A 15,088-nucleotide genomic window follows, 5' to 3' on the forward strand; every position below is an offset into this window, starting at 1 on the left:
TGTGTGTGTGTGTGTGTGTGTGTGTGTGTGTGTGTGTGTGTGTGTGTATCTCACGAACTCTGGTGCATGTAGAAAGATTGTGTTTGTAAGTGCACAAGACTTAGAAGCCCTGTTTTTCTTACAGTCAATTAATCAATGAATTTCATAGTGAAAGCCCCTTGTCGGAGACCAGCCAGTCAGCTTTTTCCTTGACTAGAGCACTATTCATTTAAAGCATAAATGAATGTAGAGGATAGTCGCGCATTTTTACGTAGAGTATAAAGTAGAGGATATCCTCTACTTTATACTCTACGTAAATATGTGCGACTATCTTATAACAGGATGAGACATGCAGGAACATGGTAAAGATATCAGCAAATCCAATTTCATGAGGGTGAGCACTACAACTCACTAGCAATAAAAGTTTTGCTCTCTTTTTTAAAAAAAAAATTATTCATTTATTTAGGCTGTGCCGAGTCTTAGTTGAAGCACACGAGATCTTCGTTGTGGCATGCGGGATCTTTAGTTGCAGCATGGGAGAATCTTTTAGTTGCGGCATGAGGACTCTTAGTTGCGGCATGCATGTGGGATCTAGTTCCCCAACAAGGGATCAAACCCAGGTCCCCCCCATTGGGAGCGCGGTCTTACCCACTGGACCACCAGGGAAGTCCCAGTTTTGTTCTCTTTTAAGACTAATTTTCTAAAATGTTTTCATTATAAAATATCCTCCTCCATCCATTAATTATCTTGTGTTTTTGTAAACAACAGGTAAATGTGCAACACCTTTGAAAATTCTGACATTACATTTTCCTTCCATTCATTCTTTCGTCAAGTATTTATTAAGTTCATTCTGTCAGACACTGTACTCGGAGCTGAAGATGTGCAAAAACTGGCACAGCCACTGCTCTGGCCTGCTTAAGCTTTAGAAGCAGATACACTTAAGTCAAATTATCACACTGACAATCGTAAAACTACATTTGTAACTTATTAGCAAGTAAAGTATACAGCACAATAAGAGTATGCAATAGGGGCATTTAATCAGATCAGGGAAACTCTCAGAAAGTGATATTTCAGCTAAGATCTACAGGAACAGGAGTCAAAGACTAGGCTGGAACAGTCTGGATAAAGAAAACAGTACCATACTCACTGTCTCTAGCTCTTCTTCTATTCTCTCAAATAAAACACCCTTCTGGCTTTTCTACCCTTTACCGCACTGAAACTGCTCTCAAGATCCTCAATGAGCTCCACGTAACTGTATGCAGTGATCAGCTATCCTCATCTCACCTGACCTAGAGCGGCATTTAACATAACTTAGCATTCCTTCCTCCTCAATCACTTTCACTTGCGTTCTAGGATGCCACACTCTAGGTTTTTCTCTCGGTTCACTGGCAAATCCTGCATAGTTGCAGATAAATCCAAATCGACCCAAACTCCATGGAGTGCGTCTTTTTGTGATACCAGCTATTCTCGGTGTTTATCTACTATCAAAACACTACTGTGAAGCTTAAAATTATATCTATAGGCAGATCTTTACCCTCATCTCTGGACTCATTTATCGAACTGCCTGCTCCACACCTCTACTGTAATGTCTTAGAGGCATCTCAAACGTAACATGGCCAAACCAAACTCCTGATTTACCCTGCTACCCCAACACACAAATCTGGAGACTTTCCCATGACACTGAATGGTAATTCCCTCCTAGTTGCTCAAGCTAAAAACTTGTAATCATCTTTGACTCTTTTACTCTCACACCTTATATCCAATCTGTCAGCAAACCTGTTGGCTATACTTTCATAATATATTCAGACTCTGGCCTCTTCCCACTGCCTCCACTGCTATCACCCTGGCCCACTACCACTACCATCTTTTACCTGGACTATTACCTTACCTTTCTATTTAGTGTCTCTGCTTCTACGCTTGCTTCTCCATGGTCCATGATCAACACAATTTAAAAGAAGTAATCAATTTAAAAAGTCAGATCATGCAACCCATCTGCTCAAAACCTTGCAATGGCCTCCTATCTCAATCAAAAAAGTCAAAGTTCTTTCAATCACCTACATGACCTCCATCCTCTGTGACCTCATGTTTTTCTCCTCTCCTGCCACACTGCTATTTGTCAAATGTGAGGACCCACAGGCCTTTGCACTGGCTGTTCTCTTCACAGAAACGTTCCTCCTCCAGGCACCTGCATAACTTACTCCTCCTCCTACTTCAGATCCCCTCAAATGACCCTTTTTGATTAGGTCTTCTCTGACCACCTTATTTAAAAGTGAACCTTGCCTCCCAAAACCTGGCACTCTCCATCCCCCTTCTGAGTTGGTTCTTATTTTTCTCCACTGCATTTGTCTTCATTTACTATATATGTCACATTTTTATTGTCTATCTCTCCTTAGTAGAATGTAAGATTATGAGAGTAGGGACTTTTGTACATTGTGCTCAGTAGTATAACCTCAATGTCCTGTTATATAGTAGGCACTCAACAGATACTTGTTGAGTGAACAAATGGATAAAAAGGAATATGAGAACCAGTGACTGAAGAAAGATCTGTATGGCTGAAGCACAGATATGTGGAGACTGGTAGACTAAGTGAGGCTGGAAAGGTGGAAAGGGACCAAATGACATTAGGTTTTATAAAGAAATTTTGCCTTTAAGATTAAGGCAGGACATCACTAAATGGTTTTAAGAGAAATCTGAATTTTGAAACAGTTATTCTGGCTACTGTTTGGAGAACTAATGGAGAAAGGCCAGAGTGAATAATCACTATTGCAATGGTCTTGGCAAGAGATTATGGCAGTTTAGAAAAGACTGTGCTTATGTAGATGCATGGAAAAGGATGGATTTGAGGGATATTTGGGAGATAAAATTGATAAGTCTTAATAATAATTTGGATACAGAGGTATGAAGGACATTAAGAAAGACACGGGTTCGAGCCCTGGTCTGGGAAGATCCCACATGCCGCGGAGCAACTAAGCCCGTGCACCACAACTACTGAAGCCCGCGCGCCTAGAGCCCGTGCTCCACAATAAGAGAAGCCACTGCAATGAGAAGCCCGCGCACCGCGACAAAGAGTAGCCCCCACTCGCTGAAACTAGAGAAAGCCCACACGCAGCGACAAAGACCCAACGCAGCCAAAAATAATAAATTTATTAAAAAAATAATACTAATGCTTAGGTTTCAAATTTTCATCATAAGTGGATGGTAGTGCCTTAAAGTGAAGTAGGGAACACTGGAAAACAATCAGATTCACAGGTGATAACCATGCATTTGGTTTTAGGCATGTTAAGTTTGAGGTACTTTTGAGATATCCAAGAAATATCAAGAAGATGTATATAAGAAAGCTGAAAGGTGAAGCTGGATGGAGCTATACATTTAAGAGTCATAGGTGGTGGCAAAACCATGGCTATGAATGAGATCATATTCAATTACATAGCAAAAAGGAGACTCGGACTTAAGAAACTACCCTATGAGCTTCCCTGGTGGCGCAGTGGTTGAGAGTCCGCCTGCCAATGCAGGAGACGCGGGTTCGTGCCCCGGTCCGCGAAGATCCCATATGCCGTGGAGCGGCTGGGCCCATGAGCCATGGCCGCTGAGCCTGCGCGTCCGGAGCCTGTTCTCCGCAACGGGAGAGGCCACAACAGTGAGAGGCTCGCGTACCGCAAGAAAAAAAAAAAAAAAAGGAAACTACCCTACCCTTTGTGGGCTGGACAAAGGAGGATGAGCCCCTCAAAAAGAAAAAAAAAAGGAATGGCTTTTTTGGTTTTTGAAATCATACTCATAAGAAGTTCTCATTTTTTAAAATTCTGATTTTAAACCAGTAACATTAGAATGTCAAATGCTTTCCAAATTAAACCAATTCATCAGAACTATAAATCTGTTCAAGGATAGATGACTTTCAGAAACTATCTGGAAAATTCACAGTACCTTTCTCTTTGCTGCTTCGAAGTACATCAATACACAAAAAGCTATCCCTCTCAAAATATGTATGATTTTGGCTTATTGCAGTTTCCTGAAATTATCTTCTCTCTCTCACTCAGGGCCTCACCATATGCTGTTCTTTTGGCCCTCTTTCCCTGAGATGAAGATTTCCCTGACTTCCCAAGACTGGGCTAAGTGATCTTTCTAGCCATCCCAATGATATAGTACTATATGTTTAATGTGTGTAATGTGTAGTATGTTTAACCATTAGTTTAACTAGATAACAGTCTTTTCCACTGTTGCATACTTAGTACCTAACAAGGCTAAGTTTTAAGAAACACATCTATTCTGCAACGTGAAGGATTAAAACCTAATTTGGTCTTCAGTCCATTGACAACACTTCAAACGTCGACTTTCCTCAAGAGGAATGACTTTTTAAAATCAAACAGTAATTTGTAAACAAATGATTGAATCTTTAAAAAATACTAAATTTTGGAGATTTTTATGTCTTTTTTCATATTGTATCCTTAAAGCCTGCAAAAATTCATATTTAGGAATACCGGGGATTCTTTCTCCTTTAGTCTCATACAAAAGGGATTTTACAACTCTCTTTGAAAGCCTGGCTTGCGGTGACATTTGACTGAGCAAATAAACCACAACCCTGTGCAATGGCAAACAGGTGCAATTGCATAGGGGTACTTAATCCATGCCGCGCGAGCCCACTTGAGAGAGCGGAAGTAGAGGCAGCAGCGCGGAGCACCCGGTTCCACAGCATCCTCCTTGCCTGGCCTTATGCTGCACCCTCCGACCCTCAGGATAGCAACCATTCCCAAATTCTCGCCTCAACGCGCCCTCGGGATTGGGCACCCGGACTAGTCCTTCCCACGTAGATTACTAACAGAAGTCCCTGGACTAAGGATACAGCCCTAGATGGCTTGGTTTCTAAAATCCCAGAGGAAATGAAGGAAAAATCCTGTCAAAGGAAAAGTGGCAACCAAGCCCACAGTGCTCACCAAACCGACGCTCTCAGTCAATCTCCGTCAACGCTAACCCTTGGCTCGCAGGCCGCCACAGACTACGTCGCAGTGGCTCACGGGGGCGGTAGTTTCTGTCGCAAACAGAACGCGCCGAGGGCACCAAAACTATACTTCCCAGAAGTCAATGCGAGTACGCCCTGCCTTCTTAAACCTGGGTTTAGCGTAATAAAGAGACCGTTTCTATTTTTAGGCTGACCTTAAATTTAGATTCAAGAACTTCCAGGTGTACGTCTGTGCTACACTCTCTGCCGTGCTTGTGTACTTCAGCTGTCCCTTATTTTCCTTTCCCCTTGTTCAGGCCAAAGAATCCAAACCTCAGAGCACATAAAACGCCCCCCGGCGCAGCTTAACTGCCTTTTAAGGCGCATGCGCGCTGCCCGCCGTCACGCAAGCGTAACGGCCGGCAGCGGTTGGCGGCCGCGCGCGGACTTAGGGTCTGGAGGTAGCCTGTGGGAGGGCGGGGTTTTTTCCAATGGCTTTGCCTCCGCGGGTCGCGTCTGCTTGGGCGGGGAACAGGGCGCAGGGGCGGGGGCGGCTCCTCGTTTGTGCCGGGCGGAGAAAGGGGAGGGGCTGGGGGTGAGGACCCCATCTTCCCTCCCCGCTCCCGCCCTCTGGGCCGAGCCCCACCGATGGGGCTGGGCGAAGGGGCGGGCTCTGCGCCGCGGGCCCAGCCGCTCCACCAGCTTCGCTGCCCAGCCCCGCGCTCGGGGATTGCGGGGCCGCCCTGTGCTTGTCTGGCCTGGCGGGCGGTGAGCGAGGACGCAAGGATTGGAAAAGAAACGGCATCTGCCCGGGGAGTCCGGAACCGGCAGGCCGGAGACGATTTCCCCCAACGCCGCCACCGAGACAGCGGCTGCACGAGGCTGCCGACCACCCGGGAGCGCCAGGGTCTCTGGCCGCCGGGGCCAGCAAGCCAGGGCTCGGCAAGCCTTCCCAGCCAGCGCCTGGCCGGGAGGGAGGAGCTGCGGAAGGCGGGGACTGGTGCCGGAGGAGGGGCGGAATGGGAACGCTCCTGAGAACACCGTGGCTGCACAGACAAAAAACACCGAATGGCTGGTGAGCGTTCAGCTGTTACCAGCCTTTTTGGGCAGAGTACGGGTTTGACAGCTCCACAACGTGAGGATATCCGCTGACGCCGAGAGACGGAGGAGAACACTTTCCCGACACTGCCTGTCCAGCAAAGCCAGCGCTGTAAGGTTTCAACTTTCCAACTTTTTTTCTCAGTCTCTGACCAGAAGACTGCCCCTCCGGGCAGAAGGAGAGGGCGAGCTCTATCTTGTAGATCGAATACACTTCTGCCTCCAAATGTCACCCAGACGTATGTTTTCATGACGATTCGAGTTCTCTGATTTTATTCTTACATTTCTCGTTTTAAAAAATGCAAAGTGCTTTGGGGGACATGCTGAAAGGTAACTGAAGACAGCAAAGAAAAAACTCCAATTGTCATGGCTGAAGGAGAGAATGAAGTGAGATGGGATGGACTGTGCAGTAGAGATTCAACTACTAGAGAGACAGCACTGGAAAACATTAGGCAGATCATTGTGAGAAAAACCGAGTGTCTTCGTTTGGTGAAAGAGACACCTTATCGTCCAGCAGACGGCCTTTCAAATGCTGTTTCTTTGGATGGGTTGAATAAGCTTCTTGCTCATCTGCTTATGCTTTCTAAGAGGTGTCCCTTTAAAGATGTAAGAGAGAAAAGTGAGTTTATTCTGAAGAGCGTGCAGGTAAGAAATAACATTATAAGTACAACTGTTTATCTAGTAATGTGAAGTTTTACTTGCCGATATTCACTTTGTATTTGCTTCAAATAGGTTGTTTGTTATAATTTGAACCACTCAACATCTTAAATTTAGATTGTTTTGTAAAACATTGAATTTGGGGTTAAAATTGGACAAGGTGAACTAAAGTAAAAGTAATTTTCAAATACAACTAAACAAGTATTGTCTTTCTAGAGAGTATTAGCAGAAATGCATCATTCCTCCATTGGGAGATTGGGATTGACATATATACACTAATATGTATAAAATAGATAACTAATAAAAACCTGCTGTATAAAAAAAATTTAAAAAGAAATGCATTCCTCCTGGGCAAAATATGTGAAAATTACAGTTAATTACAAATAAATACTTACTTTTCCTTATATTCATTTTTATGTGTTGTTGGGAAGTGTAGCCAGTATGCTTTTCACATTGCTACAAACAGTGTTCTCTGTGGAAAGTTTCACGTTTAAAACCCTCTAAAATGATAAAGAAATATTTCCTAGTCAGCTTGTTCGAGATAACTGGTGAAACAATTTCCTCTTGTTCTTAAAAACAAAGCAAAAAACCCGAGAATCTGTTCCCTAAATGCAACCTTTTTTTCCTGAAAGAATTATATAAAATAATAAAAGCCCATGTTATAAAGGAGCTGACATCTGCAGATTGAAGAATTGGATTCAGGTTGAGTGAATGGTAGGCTGTTATGGTCAGTTACTTAACTAGCTTTCTCTGTGTTTGCCTAAGTTGTTTGATTCTTTTTTTTCACATACATACCTATTTAAGTTGTGAGTGCAAAGGATAAAGGATGTTATAGTTTTCCTCCTGTTTGTACATATTCAATTTATCTTGTTTTATTAGAAGATTTATTAGAAGGTTTTTTTTTAAGGGAAAGATTTTTAGATATTAAGAATTGTCAGAAATGGTCTTTAAGCTTATCAGTCTAAATTACTCAATCCACATGTGTTCAAAGTCACAGTATGAGAAGTTTTTTAAATTTATAATTTACTTGGGTATATATATAAGCTAAGATGAACAGTTTTTCTATTTTGGTTTGAATTCAGTTTAAAGCAACAGAAAAATAATAATGTGTATAAAATGAAGACTCTAAGATCTCTGGATATTTCTTCTCACAAACGCTGTGGAAACAATAGTTACAATTTATATTTATCCAGAGTTACTAGAGAGGAATTATTCTAGTACTTGAAGTTTACCTCTTTGAGCATCAAAAGTTATTTCTCTATCTTTTAGTGTAGTGACTACAACCACCGTTTTTTTCATAATGGGGTCATCATTATGCACATCAAGTACAGCTGAGGGTGGAATGTATATGTAGGCCTGTATGATACATTTTGTTTGAATTTGTGTGTTCAATTTTTATAGTCTTTCTGTTCCTTACCTTACTGTTGGTATACTTCACTTCAGTCTCTTCCTGAATCTTTTATTTTGCTACTTTTTTTATATTAGAATGGGAAACCAGATAACCAGTTTTGTTAAGAGTTAGATTGAAAACAGAAGTAATGAGGTTCTGGGGAGTACAGGGTCAAAGGACTAACATAATGGTAAGTAAAGTGGTACTGGTGTCAGACCTGGGCTCAGGTTCTCCTCCTTTATTAATATACTGCATACCCTTGAACGAGTTAAGTTACTTGACCTCTCTTAAGCTTGGATTTCCACATCTATAAAATGGTAATAACAATACAGAAGTGTATTACTATAATAAATAATATAAATTATGATAACTGAGATGTAAAGTGCCCCATATGTAATGGATGCTGCTCTCCCCTTTCATAAAAGAAATACATGGACTGTGTGATATGTATTTCAAGACTCATTCATCCTGCAAAAGGATTCAAGAATCTCTACTGTAAAGATTTCCCATCAATTTATGCCTGCTTTCTCATCTCTGCATCTATTGCACATTATTCCAGCTACAATTCTAACAGGCACTTTACTTATATTGGGCTATAATCACATGTTTATGTGTCTGTCTCTCCCAGAGCCTGTGGGAGAGACAGAGCTCCTCTCCCGGAGCACAGGCTCCGGACGCGCAGGCTCAGCTGTTAGTTCTCAAGAGTGTTGACTGGGACCTGGAAGCTACTAAATAAATACTGTTTCTTAGTCTGAATAGATGAAGTTACTAGGTTAGGGAGTTTTCATCCCTACATCATTCATTCATGCCTTCATTCAACAAATGTTAATTGAACCCCTGATGAATGCCATTCTAAGAACTGAGAATCAGTGGTAACAATTTTGACATTCTACTGAAGAGAGACAGACCATAAACAAATAAACAATATAATTTCAGATAGTAAAGGAAGACTTCCCTGAAGAGATGGCATTTAAGCAGAAATGAATAGATATTATCCAGACAAAAATGAGATTTGTGAGAGGGACATTCTATGTATAGGGAATAGTGTGTGTGAAGGCCTCATGGTAAGAGAGAGCAGGTGAATTTAGGAGTGGAAAGTAATGCAGTGTGGTTGGAGCATACAGTGTGAGGAGAGTGTGAAAGTTTAAGTACATGCTCTGGAGTCAGACCTGAACTCTACAGCCTTAGGTAAGTTACATAATCTCTCCTTGACTCAGTTTTCTCACCTGCAGAATGAGGGTGATGCTAATAGTTCCTGCCTCACAATGAGAATAAAATGAAATAATGCTTATAAAGCATAGCACAGTGCCTAGCACATAAGAAACACCCATAAAGTTAGGAATTCTGTTTTTAGGCAGGAGCCAGAGAACAGAGGATCTTGTGGGCCATGTTAGGAGTTGTAGGCTTTATCCTAGGAACAATGGGAAGCCACTGAGGGGTGTTGAGCAAGATGGTGACATGATACATGGTGTATTAGAAGCATCACTTTGGAAGCAATTTGAAGAATGGATTTCGGGGGTCGAGAGTGAATGTACAACAGTTAGGAGGTTGTTCACTAGTCCAAAGCAAAAATGGTGGAGTAAGATGTAGTGGGCAAAGTGGAAAAAGGTGAATAGATTTGGGAGATAGCTAGGAGTTAGAACCTATGGGGTATAGTATTTAATTGGATATAGGAGATGAGGAAAATAAAATCAAGGATGGCTCTAAAGTTTCTAGCTTGAACTCCTTGGTGAATAATTAAGTCATTTCGGGAGACAAAAGAGTGGTAGAGGGTCACTTGAGGAGAATGGTGAGTTCTGTTTTGGACATGTTGAGATTAAGTTGCCTATGATAAATCTGATTAGAAATAGCTCTTAAAGGGATTTCTGCCCCTGCCACCACTTTTCTACTCCTGACATTGTTATCTCTCACTTTTCTCAACCACCTTTATATCCATCCTCCACGTAATTGCAGAGCTATTTATCTAAAATAAAAAGCTGACCATGTTTCTCTCCTCCCTAAAATCCTTTAGGATAGAATCTAAACTTAAGTATGTTACTTAATGTCCAGCATCATCTGGCGTCCACTTAACGCTGCAGCCTCACAAGGGAAACAAAATAATGTAGTGCTCTGTAATGCCTTGTTATTCACTAGTAAGCAGCAAAAGCTGAACTGCATTTGCAATTCTTGCAGCTGTTCCTGAAGGGGCCCTTAATTGCTATAGGTCAGCTCAGAGGAGTATGGTCAGGAAGATATGGTAGGGTGGTGGTAGGATGGATTCAACTCAGAATGGCTAAACATGTAAAAAATTGGCACATTGAGAGATAGCATTCTCTGTTTGTATTCCTGTTCTCAATTTATTGATTTCAAGTCAGCATACTTAAATCTGTTCAACACATTTTTGAGAACTATTCTGTGCCAGGCACTATAGTCAGGACTGGAAGATCAATTAGATTTGTTCCCTGTTTTAGAGGAAGGTCTTCTATTCTCATAGGAGGTTTTAGTTGTGCTGTTTGTTTGTTTGTTTACACCCATAATACCTTTTGGATATGCTTGATTCCCTAAGCAAATGAATGGAGTGGCCCAATATACTATTATAGTCCACTGGTGAGCTATTGTCTTTATGATACATGTAATTAAGGGGGGAAATGTGAGTATGTGTATATTCATCAAAACATTATGAGGAGTATCCAAAATAGCCAAGTACTTTTCCAAGAGTAGTCATTTGATCCTTTTCATTTCTATACCATGACAAAGGAAAACAAATTTTCTTATATGCCTGTCAGCAATTAACACTATCTGAAAGTAACTTGGCTTAAGGTAGAAAACTGAGACCAAGTAAGAAGTATTTATCTTAAGTGGGATGGAGGAGACTTTCATTTAGTGAAGTGATTGTTACTCCCCAGGGAGAAATGAAACTTTAGTTGTTGGGTATGGTGCATATTTATAGTTGTAGAGTTGCAGTTGGAGTATCCAGTTGGTATCCATTGGGTAATATATAGTTTGTAGGTTTAACAGTAAGAGGTTAGTAAACCTCCTATTGTTCGCATAATGAGTCTGGAAGTTAGGCTATTTCAAGCCTGAAAGATTGATTCATTAGCTGAACTATGTTACCTTTTTGCCTTTTATCTATTTGTTCTCCAGGCACCATGTGTAGTCATTGACCATTTGCAGCTAAGAGGAAAAGAGTTTTTTCCCATGCCTCTATTAGGGAAGAAAAGCTTTCCCCAGAAACCTTCCAGCAGACTTCTTCTCAGTTTCTATTGACCAGTGTCACATGCCCTTTACTAAGCCAGTAACTGGCAAAGAAATTGGGCATTTCTATTTTTGGTTTGGATTAATCCACATTCAGCCCCTAAGAGCCAGAAGAGCCCCCATCGTGTTAACAAAGGTTTCTGTTGGTGAGGAAGAAGAGGGACAGAAGACAGGTTAGTCAGAGGCTGCCAATAAAACTGATATCTAACTAGGTAATATATTGCTTTGGTCTAGTTATAATTTAGATTCTATTAGATTGGAAATGTAACTAATTTATAATGATGCTATAAAATATAACAGATTCAGAACATTCTAGAAGCAGATTTGGCCTTTTAAGATGATTGTTTTGTTTTTATTTCTATTTTACTGCCGTGTCTAGTCAAAGCCAAAAATTTAAGGTAGTCCATCTCAAACATTCACTGCTGACTCTTAGGTATCACAGCAAATATGAAAGTCCTCTTTCAGTGTTTACACTGAGCTTCTCTCTTCCATATCCACTGTTTTTTGGCCTTCCTTATTTTATTGATACACTGAGAACTCAGTCCCGTTCCCTCAGAAAGCCTCCTGCTTCCTCTTATTCCTATCTTTGACCACTTTCTTTCTTTGCTTTTGAACTCAGAGGAGAATACTATTTACCCTCAGGTTGTCTGGACTTCTTTGGAAGAAGAATGTAAAGAAGTTGAAGGCAAATCTTTAACTTTTTTTTTTTTTTCTAAATGCTTTGAAAACAAAGTAAAAAGCCTATGTTCTTTCTACTCACTGGCTTACAGGATGAATCATATCTACACTATCTACCCTCACTGTCCTCTTCCTTTGTTCTGACTTTTAAGAAAGATTGAAACTAACACGGATACTCTTTTTTTTTAAGTTTTCAGATTTCAAATATTTTATTCCTGTTACAGTGCCCCAAATGGTCTTTAGCATGGAAACAAACAAATAAAAAACCAGAATGATCAATTTTTAAAATATTTTTCTAACATTGTTTTTGTTTATAAATGAGATGTAGTGTTTTGTAGGGAAATGGGATGTTAAACACTTGCCTATTAGATTTCAATTTAAGGTCATGGGTTGTTTATGTCAGGAGGACTCCCTGAAACAATAGTTTAGCTTAATTAGAATTATTTTCTTGTCTTTAATACTGTGTGCCCTTAAAGTGCTATACAGATCATTCTTGGAGTAAAAGAATTTGAAAATAGATGTGCTGTTCTCTTTGTTTTAGGGTTATATTTATTTTCCTTTTGTAAGCCATTAGAAATTTGCAGGATATCTTTTAACCAATTGAGTAGATAATAACTTAAACAGCCAACTTAAGGATTTGTTGAAACTTTGATGTGACAGAAAGTAGCTGTAGAATCTTCGGTTTGATGAAGGATTATTAATCACTTAGAACTTTGAAACAATGGGGCCCTATTTGGTGTTATGTCTTAATCATAAATAATTTCATATCTAAAAACAGTGTTTATGAGTAGCAAATTAGCATGTACTGGAGGAACCAGAGGCACGGGGAAATTTTAGAATTTGTGGAAGGACAGGGGAGATGCTGGTGGAGGGAAGGCAGTACTTAAATTGCATAAAAGGATGAAAGTTATGCTGGATGTATATCAGCACCAAGCAAGCCTCGCCACCAATTATAATCTCTTCTTTGTCACAGTTTCTCAAATCAGTCTGTTTTTTTCACATCATGATAAAATATTTACTTTTATTTATTTATTTTTTTTTTGCGGTACGCGGGCCTCTCACTGTTGTGGCCTCTCCCGTTGCGGAGCACAGGCTCCGGACGCCCAGGCTCAGCGGCCATGGCGCACAGGCCCAGCCCCTCCACGGCTTGTGGGATCTTCCCAGACCGGGGCACGAACCTATGTCCCCTGCATCAGCAGGCGGACTCTCAACCACTGCGCCACCAGGGAAGCCCCAAATATTTAGTTTTTAATTGAAGTCAATAGAAAATAGGATTTACTTTGACCCAGCTTTTGTAGATCACATTTATTACATTAAGAGAGAAAGACCTTAATTGACCTTGATGTTATGAACTGCTACTTCAGTTACACTAGCACAGTAAACTCAGGGGCATCTGAGGGTTCTTCAGAATATTTGATGATGGTATTACTAGGGGCAATGGGCAGATTGGAAGTTTAACCCACACTATGGGAACATTATTTTATGCTTTGCTTTTTTTCCTGTTGGTTACTACACCAAGTTAAACTAATGTCAATAAAGATACATTTACCATGACATTTGTGTATAGAAAAACAGTCTTTTAAAAGATGCTTGTTTTTTATGAAATTGAGTTATTTGTAGTGAGGTGGATGGACCTAGAGTCTGTCATACAGAATGAAGTAAGTCAGAAAGAGAAAAACAAATATTGTATGTGCACATATGAAATAAAAAAATAAAAGTTTCTGAAGAACCTAGGGGCAGGACAGGAATAAAGACGCAGACATAGAGAATGGACTTGAGGACACAGGGAGGGGGAATGGTAAGCTGGGACGAAGTGAGAGAGTGGCATGGACATATATACACTACCAAACGTAAAATAGATAGCTAGTGGGAAGCAGCCACATAGCACAGGGAGATCAGCTTCATGCTTTGTGACCACCTAGAGTGGTGGGATAGGGAGGGTGGGAGGGAGATGCAAGAGGGAGGAGATATGGGGATATATGTATACATATAGCTGATTCACTTTGTTATACAGCAGAAACTAACACAACATTATAAAGCAATTATACTCCAATAAAGGTGTAAAAAATATTGCTCAAAGAAAAAAAAGATGCTTGTTTTTTAAAAAAATGCTTTTTCACTGAAAATACTTAGGGAGTTTTTGTAGGATAGCTGTTAGGACCATTTATTGGACTTTCACAATAGGCGTTTTTATTGTTGAAAGCCTGTATACTACTAGTAAACTGTCACCATTTGTGACATGTTTCAGTTTATATGAAAAAGACTTGTGAAATTTGGCAACACAAGAATCATGTCTTCTCATGTTCTTATCTCTTTTCTACAATTACTTATAGAAAAATCTAATAAGATTGCAATGAAATATGGAATTACCTTAGAAAAATGAAATACTTTTAGTTTTATGCTTTCTTTAAATCTGACTCTTTAATTTTAAAAGGGAAAGGTCTTCATAGATTTTTAAAATATTATATTATAAAATTACCTTCAAACAACTTCCTAAGCTTTTAAACCATACTAAAGGAAAATAAAATTTATGGTGTGAGTTTTGTTAGTTATATTACCCAAATCAACTTTCATATATACATATTCATTAAATGAATAGTATTAATGTTTTAACTTAAAAATTGTTTAAATTGACAAGATTTTATACATATGTAATATATACATATGTATTTTATATATATATAAAATATGCACATACATACATATACATATGCTTTCTTAAATAGCTAGGATAATTTGTCAATTCTATGTGTAATATTCAGTAAAGTCTAATTAGAATCTTAGTTTACCCCACTAAAAATGAGCATTTACTGTTTTCACACTTCACTGTTTGACAAGCATTGCAGTCGTCTTTAAACTTGACATGATTTCATTTTCTAGCAAGTTGGCAGGTGTTAGCTGTCTATAATTATAACTGAGTAATTTTTCAAATGCTATTCATAGCCTAAACACAGTAAGAAATTCTTCCGATCATGTGATAAAGGCCAAGCCTTGCAAAATAATGGTAGAATGATATGATCAGTGGTACCGAAGGACATATTTAGAGAAGGCTTTCAAAAGTAAAAAGTGATTTAAATGATAGGGAGATGGGGTTTCTCACAAAATAAGATCTCTCAAGG

At 39.9% G+C, this 15,088-nt stretch overlaps 2 protein-coding genes across 9 annotated transcripts in view; one reads left to right on the top strand and one right to left on the bottom strand.

Moving 5' to 3' along the window:
- The window catches only part of CEP57L1 (centrosomal protein 57 like 1), a 61,652-nt gene extending 56,410 nt beyond the window's left edge, over positions 1-5,242 (bottom strand). The window contains exon 1 of one of the 3 annotated variants that reach the window (XM_027089177.1): positions 4,908-5,241. The gene's annotated coding sequence lies outside the window, so the exon portion shown is untranslated. Of the gene's footprint in view, positions 1-4,907 lie in introns of all 3 variants that reach the window. The other 2 variants (XM_027089181.1, XM_027089189.1) reach the window with 2 other exon arrangements.
- Positions 5,243-5,669: 427 nt separating this feature from the next.
- SESN1 (sestrin 1) overlaps positions 5,670-15,088 on the top strand; it is a 130,979-nt gene continuing 121,560 nt past the window's right edge. For 3 of the 6 annotated variants that reach the window (XR_003429208.1, XM_027089129.1, XM_027089133.1), the window contains exon 1: positions 5,672-6,655. Coding sequence is in view for 5 of the 6 variants with exons in the window: in XM_027089129.1 (XP_026944930.1) it covers positions 6,377-6,655 (279 nt within the window). In the remaining variant the exon portion in view is untranslated. Of the gene's footprint in view, positions 6,656-15,088 lie in introns of all 6 variants that reach the window. The other 3 variants (XM_027089122.1, XM_027089104.1, XM_027089113.1) reach the window with 3 other exon arrangements.

The sequence above is a fragment of the Aethalodelphis obliquidens genome, unplaced genomic scaffold (assembly GCF_003676395.1).
Source record: "Aethalodelphis obliquidens isolate GAN/ISIS:26980383/991018 unplaced genomic scaffold, ASM367639v1 scaffold3, whole genome shotgun sequence".
Taxonomy (NCBI): Eukaryota; Metazoa; Chordata; class Mammalia; order Artiodactyla; family Delphinidae; genus Aethalodelphis; species Aethalodelphis obliquidens.